General features: G+C 37.1%; 1 protein-coding gene across 1 annotated transcript; it reads right to left on the reverse strand.

Moving 5' to 3' along the window:
- Nucleotides 1–12226: 12226 nt before the first annotated feature.
- On the reverse strand, nt 12227–13005 carry LOC110258865 (olfactory receptor 2AP1-like; the record flags this gene model as incomplete). The annotated part of the gene is given in 2 exon segments (XM_021082106.1): nt 12227–12820; nt 12822–13005. Coding segments are annotated over 2 exon segments (778 nt in total), but the record flags the coding sequence as incomplete, so codon positions are not given.
- Between the last annotated feature and the right edge of the window lie 241 nt (nt 13006–13246).

Consider the following 13246-nt stretch of genomic DNA (forward strand, 5'->3'; position numbering starts at 1 on the left):
TTGAGTTGGGCTTTTAAAAAAAGGCAAAATCCTGAATAAATCTGACTTGCAGTAGAGGTCCTCCTTCCAACACTCATTTCAATTTCTATCCATCAAAAGAGCTCTGCTTCCCACTGCACTGTGACTTTGATAAAAATAACATGTGTTGAGTAGAGTCTGGGAGTGTAGGAGGGTGAGCCAGCAGAAGATCACAAAACAAAGTGAAACAGAGATGCAAACAAGGCTATCATAGAAAACTGTCATTCCTTTATTTGATAATTACCATCGTACATATTCTACCTTGCATGGAAACTTTAAATTCAGTAAGATTTTGGAGAACTAGAGCTTTATAATGTCACAGAATGCATCTCCAAGTATCGCTCTCACTCTCTCACTATCCTGAAAAATAGGATACTTTTTTTATCCTAAAAAATAGGATATGGATTACTTTGCATAAATCCTCTAAAAAAAATAAATAAAACCCATTAGCACTGATGTTGCAGTCGCTACCACAGATTTACGGACGTCTGTTGTAAAAATTTGCAATCTGTAGTTGTCATGACTGCTATATAGAATAGGATGTGCTCTTTCATTTGCTGAACAAAATTTTAATAATTTAATGACATTTACTGAAGTCCACTAATTTAACTGGCTACGCCCTAATGAGGCCAAAGAGTTTTTTTCACTTCCCATTCAGCAAGCCAGCCTCAACATTTTCTAGAAAATATGCCTTATCTCTAATTCTAGCTGCTTTCTCACAAATACCTGTTTTCTCATAACAATGATTACGCATTAATGCAACTACATCATCAGTATCTGGAGTACAACCTAAAGCTGAGATCATCATTAAATGTCTCTAACTAGGAGTTCCCATTGTAGCTCAGCGGGTTAAGAACCCGACTAGTGGGAATTCCCCCTGTGGCTCGGCGGAAATGAACCCGACTAGTATCCATGAGGATGCAGGTTCAATTCCTGACCTCGCTCAGTGGGTTTAGGATCTAGCGTTGCTCTGAGCTGTGGTGTGGGCCTCAGACGCAGCTTGGATTCTGCATCGCCTAGCCTGGGACCTTCCATATGTTGCAGGTGTGGCCCTAAAAAAAAAAAGAGGAAAAAAGTTTTTTAACTGGAACAGCACTTCTAACAACCCAAAATGTAAATTCGTGAAAGTTGGAGAGCAAATAAGCCCAATATCTGAATTGAAAATACTTTGTATGCTTATAATCCACAGCATTTCTTAAATATCAACCATGTTTTCTTAGTACTCTCTTCTTCAGCATTCTATAGCTCTCTAGACAAAACCTCTACTATTTTCTGTTTTCTTTTACTTTAAGAAAGCATCGAGTTACTCCTTCCTTCACATGTAAACACCTATAGTTATTTTCCTGAAAACTTTTGCGTCATGCATAGATTCACGAATAAAACTACTTTTTAAGAAATTGAGAAACAAATCATAAAGTTGTAGCCGGATATATCTTACCAAATAAAACCCCATACTTCTTTCATTACAAATTTAACGCCTTTTTTAAAAGGTAAGTTAGTATTTTGTGAGCACTGTCAACTGATCTTGAAATCTGTAACTAAAATGGTCAGAATTAAGCAAATAGCTCAGACTAGCTGCTTTGCACTGGCATTAAGTGGTGGATATATCCTAGGAACAATATTTTAAAAATGCGACAGGCCTTAGGGAAATGATCCCTGGGATATTAATAGAAGGGACCATTGCCAATTAAATACCTGCTTTACCTCATAGGAGAGAATATCGAATGTTCACGTAACTGCTTATATCTCCTTTCAATCACAACGGCTGCAGTTCCATATGCATTTCTTAATAATAGATATTTGTGGTGGGTGTATAGGCCACACTGGTCAATCCCCTGGGATTTCACACATTGCTAGGCCATGACGATATGAGAAATATATATTTAAGCTTTCCTTGAAAAAGGTTTTGTATTTTTTGTGGAGTAGATTTTGGTCCAAAACTGATAGAGTGAATTTCTACCACATCCTTGAAATTTACATTATTTTGAACTTTATTTTTAATTCACTAAAAATGGTATTACTTCAAACATGTATTTTACTAATAATGGTCTTTTTAAATGATTCAACTAAGCAAGTTAAGCTGATAACTGGCATGTAGTGTATTGCTGTTTTATGCCTTCAATAGTTTGACTATTGATTTGGTTCACTATGAGAAAACTGGAAACATTACCAAGATTCATTTGAGATTAGAGAAGGATATAAGAAATTACCATGAGAACTGAAGTCCGTATTTTGTTGTTATAACTGGGTGGGGCTCATTCTCATCTGGTCATGACTTCACCAAATGTGTGGCTCTTACCAAGTTATTCAGGGCAAAAAGAGATGTGAAACAGCGTGAGAGAGAGCTTTTCATTTTTAAATATCCTATACCCAACCATATGAGTGACCCTTGAACAATACAGAGGATAACGAGCACCACTCCTCCCCTGCTGGAAGTCAAAACTCCTTGGATAACTTCACTTAACTCCATCCTCCATATCTGCTGCAGTTATGCATTTGTGGATTCAACCAACTGAGGATCATGTCGTAGGTATGTAGCAGGTACTTATTGAAAAAATTCATTATAAGTGGTCATGTGCCATTTAAACCTCTGTTGTTCAAGGGCCAGCTGCACACATTTTATATTTTTAATCCTCCTCCCTGGTATCAGAACTAGTCAACAAAGATTGAGAAACAGTCAACACAGAGTCCAGATGGAGATTAAACAGAAAAACGTAGAATCAGCAATTTATTTTGTTTTATGACATCAATAGTTGACTATAAAAACATGTCAAAGACACACACTCGGGTTGTTTTCATATCTTGGTTACTGCAAATAATGCTGCAATGGACATGCGAGTGCAGATCTATTTTTTTTTTTTTTTTTTTTGGAAATAATGATTTTGTTTCCTTTCACTATATACCCACTAGAGGGACTGCTGGATCATCTGGTTGTTCTATTTTAAACATTTTGAGGACTCCCATACTGTTGTTCATCATGATTGTGCCAATTTACATTCCAGCCAACTGCACACAAGGATACCCTTTTCTCATCAGCACTCATTATCTCTCTTTTTCCTTTTTAGGGCCGCACCTGTGGCATAGAGAAGTTCCTGAGCTAGGGAGCATACTGCCAGCCTACACGACAGCCACAGCAACACTGAATCTGAGCCACATCTGCGACTCAGATTCCCATGCCACAACTTGCAGCAACACCAGATCTGCAGCCCACTGACTGAGGTCAGGGATCAAACCTACACCCTCATGGATACTCTGTCTTGTTTCTAACCTGCTGAGCCACAAGGGGAACCACAGCATTTGTTATCTCTGTCTTTTTGATAATCATTATCCTACGAGATATGAAATGATATCTCAATGAGGAGGGATGTTGGGCACCTTTTCATGTACATGTTGGCTATTTATACGTCTCCTCTGGAGAAATGTACACTCAGGTCCTTAGTCTATGTTTTAAATGAATTTGGTTTTTTCTAGTGAATTGCCTGAGTTCTTTACATATTTGGGATTTATAGTATCCAGGCTTATGCTTAGATTTTAATCCATTTTGAGTTTTTGTACATGGTGCCAGATAGTGTTCTAATTTCATTTTTACATGTAGCTGTCCAGGTTTCCCACCACCATTTATTGAAGAGGCTATCTTTTCTCTATTGTATATTCCTGCTTTCTGGGTTATAGTGTTGTAGTTTTTTTGTTTTGTTTTGGTTTGGTTTGGTTTCGTTTCGTTTCGTTTTTAATGGATGCACCCGTGGCATACGGAAGTTCCCAGACCAGGGACTGAATACAAGCAACAGCTGTGGCAATTCCAAATCTTTAACCCATTGCACTGGGTGGGGGATTGAACCCACACCTCCACAGCAACCTAAGCTACTGCAGTCAAACTCTCAGCCCACTGCACCACAGTGAGAACCCCCTCTTTTGTCATAAATTGACTGGCCACAGGTGCATGCATTGTTTCTGAGATTTCTATGCTATTCCACTCATCTGCATTTCTGGTTTTGTGCGAGTACCATACTGTTTGACGACCAGCTTTGTAGTAAAGTCTGAAGTTGGGGAGCCTGATTCCTCCAGCTCTGTTTTCCTTTCTCAAGCTTGCTTTAGCTATTCGTTGTCTTTTGTGTTTTCCTACAAACTAAAAAATTTTCTGTTCTAGTTCTGTGAAAAATGTCATTGGTAGTTTCACAGGGATTGCACTGAATCCACAGATTGCCTTGAGCAGTGCAGTCATTTTGACAATGTTGATGCTTCCAATCCAAGAGCATGATATATCTTTCCATCTCTTTGCCCTCTTCAATTTCTTCTGCTAACTTTGTTGCTTTCTCTGGTTGCTTTTGGTGGAAGGTTGGGCCATTTATTTGAGATTTTTCTTGTTTCCTGAGGGGAGATTATATTGCTATAAACTTCCCTCTTAGAACTGCTTCTGTGAATCCCACAGGTTTTGGACCATGGTGGCTTCTTCGTGGTCAATTTTCTCTAGAAATTTTTTGATTTCCTCTTGGGGATTTCTTCAGGGATCCATTGGTTGTTTAGTAGCATATTATTTAGCCTCCGTGTGTTTCTGTTTTTCGTAGTTCTTTTCTTGTAGTTGATTTCTAGTCTCGTGGTTTTGCAGTCAGAAAAAAATGCTTGATATGCTTTCAGTTTTCTTAAATTTATTGAGGCTTTATTTGTGGCCCAAGATATGATCTATCCTGGACAATGTTCCATGTGCACTTGAGTAGAAAGCGTATTCTGATGCTTTTAGGTGAAATGGTCTACAAATACCAATTTAGTCTGTCTGGTCTACTGTGTCCTTTAAGGCCTGTGTTTCTTTATGGAGTTTCTGTCTGGATGATCTCTCCATTGCTGCAAGTGGGTATTAAAGTTCCCCCACTCTTACCCATTATTATTGTGTTACTGTTGATTCCTCCTTTATGCCTGTTACCAACTGCCTGATGTATATGGAGTTGCTCCTGTGTTGGTGCACTTATATTTACAATTGTTCTATCTTCGTCTTGGATTTATCCCTCGACCAATCAAGGTAGTGTCCTTTGTCTCTTGTAACACTCTTTATTTTAAAATATATTTTGTCTGATATGAGTATTGCTACTCCACTCGCTTTTGATTTCCATTTGCATGGAATATGTTTTTTCCAGCTCCTCACTTTCAGTTTGTATGTGTGGGTCTCTTGTAGACGGCATATCCATGAGTCTTGTTTTTGTATCCATTTAGCCAGTGTACGTCTTTTGGTTGGAGCATTTCATTCATTCTCCTTCAAGGTAACTATCAATATGCATGTACATATTGCCATCTTCTTAATTGTTTGGAGTTCGTACCATTGGACGTTTCCCTTCCTCTTTTGCTCTCTTCACTTGTGACTTGATGACTTTCTTTACAGACATATTTCAGTTGCTTTTTCATTTTTATGGGTGTGTCAGGTGTTTTATGGTTTGTTGTTCCCATGAGGCTTTGCTCTAGATTTATATATATATACACACATGTAATTTATAATAACATAATTGTTATATATTAATATATATTAAATAATATGTAATAAAATATATGATGATATATAATTGTTTTTTATACATACACAACATTGTTTTAAGTTGCTGGTCTTTTCATTTCAAAAGCTTTTTCAGTAGTCTGCATTCATCTTTTCCTCTTCTCATGATTGCTGGTTTGGATAACATATTCGTCTATGGATGGCTTCCTACTTTTATTTTGTGTTTACATTTACTGGTGAGCCTTCCCATTTATAATTTTCTTGTTTCTAGTCGTGGCATTTTTTTCTTTTCAACCTAGAGAAGTTCCCCTGGTGTTTGTTAGAAAGCTGGCTTGGTGAGGCTTAATTCTTTTAGGTTTTGCTTATCTGTAAAGCTTTTGATTTCTCTGCTGAATACGAATGAGAGCCTTGCTGCATAGAGTATTCTTGGTTGCATATTCCTCCCTTTCAGACATTTAAATATATCTTGACATTCCCATCTGGCCTGTAGAGTTTTCTCTGAGAAATCAGCTGATAGCCTTATGCGGGGTTGCGGTGTGTTTGTTTGTTTGTGTGTTTGTTTGTTTTTAAAGTATTATTGACCTAGAACACCATGTTAGCTCCTGGAACACAATACAGTGATTCCATTTTTCTATACATTTCAAAATGATCACCATGAAAAGTTTAGTTGTCAGCTCTCACCATTATAAGATACTATGTAATTACTGACTATATATACCACAATCCACATGGCATACTCATGATGTTCATTTTCAAACTGAAAGTTTGTACATCTTAATCTCTCTCATGTATGTCACTCCTTCCTCCACCCCTTCCCCTCTAGCAACTACCAGTTCTCTGTATCTATGACTCTGTTTCTGTTTTGCTATATTTGTTCATTTTTAAAGCATTACAAATATAAGTAAAATCATACATCATTTTCTCTCTCTCTATGACTTACTACCCTTAGCATAATATCTTCTAGCTTCATCCATGTTGTCACAAACGGCACATTACATTCTATTGTATGGCTAAGTAATATTCCAGTGTATAGCTATATTGAGGACAGGTAGATAGAAACACAGATAAAATACAGTTATAGATATAGATACCACACCTTCTTTATCACTCATTCATTGACTGACACTGAGGTTACTTCCATATTGTGGCTATGGTAAATAATGCAGCAAAGAACATAGGGATGCAGGTATATTCTGGTTTTTGTTTTATTTTTATTTGGATATAGTCGGGGGTGGAATTTCTGGATCATATATGGTAGCTCTGTTTTGAATCTTTTGAGAGATCGCCATACTGTTTTCCATAGTGGCTGCACTTAATTACAACCCCACCAACAGTGCACACAATGTCCCTTTTCTCCACATCCTCTCAACAACTGTAACCGGATGTTTTAAAGATATTAGCCATTCTGCTAGGTGTGAGCATAGTTCATGGCAGTTTTGATTTGCATTGCCCTCGTAATTACTGATGCTGACCATCTTTTCGTGTGCTTGTTGGCCATCTGGATGTCTTTTTTGGAAAAATGTCTATTCAGATCCTCTCCCCAAGTTTTAATACGTCATTGTTTTTTTAATGCTGAGTTGTATATTTTGGATATCAAACAATGGAATATATTCTTAGTAATAACCTTCAATTCAGTAGGGTGCTCATTTCTGTGGGTGGACAGTTGCCTTCACCATGCAAAAGGAGTTTTTACTTCAATGTTTACTTTTGCCCTTCTATACTTTTCCTTGGGAGAATTATCACAAATTACTGCTATGACCCCACATTAAAGAGAACTGCCTAGGTCTTCTTCTAGAAGTTTTATGTTTCAGGACTTTCTAAAGGCGTTACTTCATTTTGAATTTATTTGTGCACATGGTGTGAGGGAGCAAACCAGTTTGATTCTTTCACGTGTGGTTGTCCAGTTTTCCCAATACCACTATCTTTTCCTGATTGTATATTCTTGGCTACACTGTTGGAGATTAATTGCCCATATAAATGCCAAATGTTCTGGGTCTTGTCATCTCAGTGCAGGACTTCCGAGCTGCGGAGCCCAGTGTGTGACTCTCAGCCCTTGCTCCATGGGGAGAATCTCTGCAGTGGTGATTAATCAACCACTTGTGAATCACTTCACTGTGGGTGTGTGTCTTGACTACCCTGAGTCTCTGCCCCTCCTATTCATCTTGTTGTGGTTTCTTCTTATATCTTTAGTTGTGGAAAAAAACTTTTTCTAAACATTTATATGGAACAACAAAAGACCCAGAATCGCCAAAGCAATCTTGAGAAACAAAAACCAAGCAGGAGGCATCACTCTCCCAGACTTCAAGCAATATTACAAAGCCACAGTCATCAAAACAGTGTGGTACTGGTATCAAAACAGACAGAGAGACCAATGGAACAGAAGAGAGAATCCGGAAATAAACCCTGACACCTATGGTCAATTAATCTTTGACAAGGGAGGCAAGAACATCAAATGGGAAAAAGAAAGTCTATTCAGCAAGCATTGCTGGGAAACCTGGACAGCTGCATGCAAAGCAATGAAACTAGAACACACCCTCACACCATGCACAAAAATAAACTCCAAATGGCTGAAAGACTTAAATATACGACAGGACACCATCAAACTCCTAGAAGAAAACATAGGCAAAACCCTCTCTCACATCAACATTATGAATATTTTCTCAGGTCAGTCTCCCAAAAGCAACAGAAATCAAAGCAAAAATAAACCCATGGGACCTCATCAAACTGAAAAGCTTTTGCACAGCAAAAGAAACCAAAAAGAAAACAAAAAGACAACTTACAGAATGGGAGAAAATAGTTTCAAATGATGCAACTGACAAGGGCTTAATCTCTAGAATATATAAGCAACTTATACAACTCAACAGCAAAAAAACCAATCAATCAATGGAAAAATGGGCAAAAGACCTGAATAGACATTTCTCCAAAGAAGATATACAGATGGCCAACAAACACATGAAAAAATGCTCAACATCACAGATTATAAGAGAAATGCAAATCCAAACTACCATGAGATACCACCTCACACCAGTCAGAATGGCCATCATTAATAAATCCACAAATAACAAGTGCTGGAGGGGCTGTGGAGAAAAGGGAACCCTCCTGCACTGCTGGTGGGAATGTAAACTGGTACAGCCACTATGGAGAACAGTTTGGAGATACCTTCGAAATCTATACATAGAACTTCCATATGACCCCGCAATCCCATTCTTGGGCATCTATCCGGACAAAGCTCTACTTAAAAGAGACACATGCACCCGCATGTTCATTGCAGCACTATTCACAATAGCCAGGACATGGAAACAACCCAAATGTCCATCGACAGATGATTGGATTCGGAAGAGGTGGTATATATACACAATGGAATATTACTCAGCCATAAAAAAGAATGACATAATGCCATTTGCAGCAACATGGATGGAACTAGAGAATCTCATATTGAGTGAAATGAGCCAGAAAGAGAAAGCCAAATACCATATGATATCACTTATAACTGGAATCTAATATCCAGCACAAATGAACAACTCCTCAGAAAAGAAAATCATGGACTTGGAGAAGAGACTTGTGGCTGCCTGATGGGAGAGGGAGGGAGTGGGAGGGATCGGGAGCTTGGGCTTATCAGACACAACTTAGAATAGATTTACAAGGAGATCCTGCTGAGTAGCATTGAGAAATATGTCTAGATACTCATATTGCAACAGAAGAAAGGGTGGGGGAAAAATCTAATTGTAATGCATACATTTAAGTATAACCTGACCCCCTTGCTGTACAGTGGGAAAATAAAAAAATAAAAATAAATAAAAATAAATAAAAAATATTCACAAAATGAAATCTTTTATATTTACAGAAATGCAAATGTTATTCTTATTATCCTCTCACTCCAGTCTGTTAAAGATAACAGTAACTATTAAAGTTATTTCTTAATTAAAAAAAAAAACTTTTTCTACTAGTCTTTAGGTCATTATTACCGATGGTTTCTCTGTAAACGGTTATTTTGGTACTTCTGTGGCAGACAGTGAGCTCAAGGTCTTCCTACTGTGCCACCTGAGCCACTCTCCCTTAGGACTTTTTGAAGTTCCCTGACTCTTTACCATTTTCATCTGCTTTTATGCCCATAAGTGATTTTTCTCAGATATTGTACGTTTCAGTTATAAATGTTTTTATCATGTTCCTTCCTGTATTTTTCTGCTGAAGTTTATTCATTAAGTGAGCCTAGTTACAGACACGTGTCTGAACCCTTTAGAGTTAAGTACAGCCATCTCAGTATTGATGTCTGCTGGTTTTATTTTCCCTTGAGAAGAAGCCACATTTTCCTTGGTTTTCTATATTGGGAATTTCAGACATACCCTTCAATGACATTGCAAATATTATGTCATGTAGGATATGATTTGTTACATTCCTCTGACAATATTGTTAATCTAGCAATTACACCATGTGGGCTCCAAACTATGCATTCCCTCTCACCTTATAAGAGTGATGTTTCAAATCTCAGCTCAGGTGTTTTGAAGGCTTAGCTATGCTGCTGTTTTATAGGCAAAGATTTTAAATGCCTGTCAGCCGATAAAATGTCGTTGGTTGGCGGATGCTACGATTCTCCTTAATTGACTTAACTGCTTCATATTTACCTCCTTCTCCCAATTAGAAAATTATCTTTATGAAGTTTAATATCTATTTAAACTACTGATGTTTTAAACTTGGGTTCACAGTTTCACTGAGAACTTAAACGCTAATGGGTGCCATAAATCCCGAAATTTCACAAACAATGTTAAGATGCCCAAGTGCAAACTTTGGCAGAAGGCAGCTTTATTCATGTGAAATCTCACAATGCCACTGCTATAAGTTATAGGATATGGATTTTTTGACAATAGGAGTGCTAAGACAGTAATTCGCTACAATGAAAGAAGGGATGTTTGGCTTAAATGAAGTTAATCTAAATGATACCTTTTGTACCAGCACAGAGATGGCTATAGCCTTGTAATTATAATGCTAACAAGACTCCTCTTGTTGACATCACATTTTTATTGGATAACACATATTTGAGCATAATGTCAGCATTTTATTAGAAGCAAAATAGCACCACTTTGGAAAAAGGTCTAGGATGTAAGAATAAATTTAAAAATTTACCAAATTAATTATTAATGCATGACTCCAGTTTAATCAGAAAATTATCAAAGTTTGAAAAATGCATGCAATAAAACAATTTCCTCAGGTCTGTCAATTTTCTAAATTCCTATACTACATATTTCTGATCTTTTATAAACACTCAGCTTCAACCTAAGTCAGGCAGGAGCCAGAAGACTTAACACTATTTCCTAATAAAGGACACTGCACATAGTGGTATTTTCAACAAGTTATTGTTCCTCTTACTCTCTAAGAAGAACTGAGTGAGATACAGCCTGTTCTGTTCAGTCACTAGGTTTAAATGTTCGATTCACTTTCATGGTGAAATCTCCCAAAGCAATTCCACAAACTGGTTTTGTGTACTATTTTAAAAACGTTATCTTTAGGCAATGCACCCTATCCCAAGACACATCACTTTACTAACTTCTTTGCGACATGGTAGATTCTACAGTATTAAAAGCAATTCAAGAGTACAAAATTGGCACCAATTAATTATGTGTCTTAGTTAAAGTTTGCTAACAACTCTCAGACTCAATTTTCTTCATCTGAATTTTGAAGGGATTACAGTAGAAGTATCTGGAGCTTCCTAACGTTTTAAAATTACTTATGAATCTGGCCCATATCTCAAAATTCAATACGGACAATAAATGATCAGTAAATGCCATCTTTTTCTTGCAATGGAGGCCCTGCCTAAGGATATCAGATTGTAAACATTTAAAGTTTAGCATGAAATTTCGGAAAAAATATCAGTTAAGTCTGTAACATCATTAACAGCATACACAATGTTATTGTAGATTTATCTTATATTCCTGTAAATGATAATCAGAAGGATGACATGAACAGCACCAAATTATATGAAATCTGTTATAATGACACACTCCAAATTAGCTTAAATGTGAAACATCACTTGAGTGCTTTCATGGGTTCATTCAGTTTAATCTGTGCATAAATCATCTGTAAGCATTTCCCCATCAATGTTAAAAAAATATTTTAATTTTCCCTTCCTTAGAAATTTCTTACCTCAATGAATAGGCCTAGGTTCTCTTTAAATAACCACTATGAAAAGACTTTAAATCTGAATATTATAATTTGAAAACAATCAACTAAATTATGTTGATTCACTCATATATCACCTAAGATATTTTTAACAAGCTAAAGCAAATTTTTAGTGTATGTATTTAATCATTCAGTTACGAAGAGAGAGATGGAGGACAATACGGTAATGAACATTAAGAAAGTCTGGTTGTAAAAATACAGGCTATTAAAATGTATATGTCCAGTTCTAACTTCCTCCAAATCTGCTCTTTAAAAGTGAGACGCAAGTGAAGAAAAAAAGCACACAAGGGCTAGAGGATGCACATGCACACACACACCTCTAAATTTTTAAGAACAGTAAAGTTATGATAAAATCAGCTTAATTAAATAAGAAGTTTTATTGTATCAGTGTTCAGGTAGAAATATTAATTATTTAATATGGAACATATTTTTAAATGACAATAATGTACATTTACTGTCTTCCAAACACTTGTTATTTGTTTTAATAATGAATGTCAGGGAGTCTTACTTTCTGGAAAAATTGTTATCTTACTGACCATATCTCTGAAGGCCATTTCACTGCTTGTTCCGTAGTGTATAGATGAAAGGGTTCAAGAGAGGAGCAACAGAGGTATTTAAGACAGCCACTCTCTTATTAAAAGTGGCTGCATCCTTTACAGAGGGATTTATATACATGAAGATGCAGCTTCCATAAGAAAGGGAGACCACAATCACGTGAGAGGAGCATGTAGAAAAAGCTTTTTTTCTTTGTTGAACAGAGGGGATTCGCAGAATTGTCCTGATAATGTATGTGTAGGAAAGAATCACTAGCATCAAGGTGAAGACGAGGGTAACGGAAGCAAGGACAAACTCGATCACTTCTATTAAATGTGTGTCTGAACAGGATAAATGCAACAGTACAGTATAGTCACAGCAATAATGATTGATGATGTTGGAGGCACAGAAAGGCAGCTGGAGAGTCATTGCATGTGGCACAATGACGACTAAAAAACCAGAGAACCAGGAACACAGCACAAGTTGAAAGCAGAGTCTTCGGCTCATTATAGCTGTGTAATGCAGGGGTTTGCAAATGGCAATGTAGCGATCATAAGACATGGCAGCTAAAAGGTAAAATTCAGTTGCTCCCAGAAGGATGGCAAAAAAATACTGAGGCGAAACAACCAGCAAAGGAGATGGTCCTGTTTCCAGTTCCAATAGTGACTAACATCTGGGGAACAAAGACGGAGGTGAAAGATATTTCCAAAACGGAAAAATTCCGGAGGAAGAAATACATCGGAGTTTGAAGGCGATAATCCAGCAGAGTCAGAAAGATGATGGTCAAGTTTCCTGTGATACTTAAAATGTAAGTTAAGATGCAGAAAAAGGAAATCACAGACCACCCCCCCCGAGAAGAGGGATAGTTTCAGTTTGCTTCCAATATTTGAGTTTGCTAAAACTGGAGACTTTTTGTTTTATTCCAATCTTTATCATTACTATTATGTTCTCCAGTAATTTGTCTGAATGTAATGATGGGAAACCAAACATCAGTGAGGGAGTTCATCCTTCTTGGATTGACAAGTGACGCCAAGCTTCAAG

The sequence above is a fragment of the Sus scrofa genome, unplaced genomic scaffold (genome assembly GCF_000003025.6).
Source record: "Sus scrofa isolate TJ Tabasco breed Duroc unplaced genomic scaffold, Sscrofa11.1 Contig524, whole genome shotgun sequence".
Taxonomy (NCBI): Eukaryota; Metazoa; Chordata; class Mammalia; order Artiodactyla; family Suidae; genus Sus; species Sus scrofa.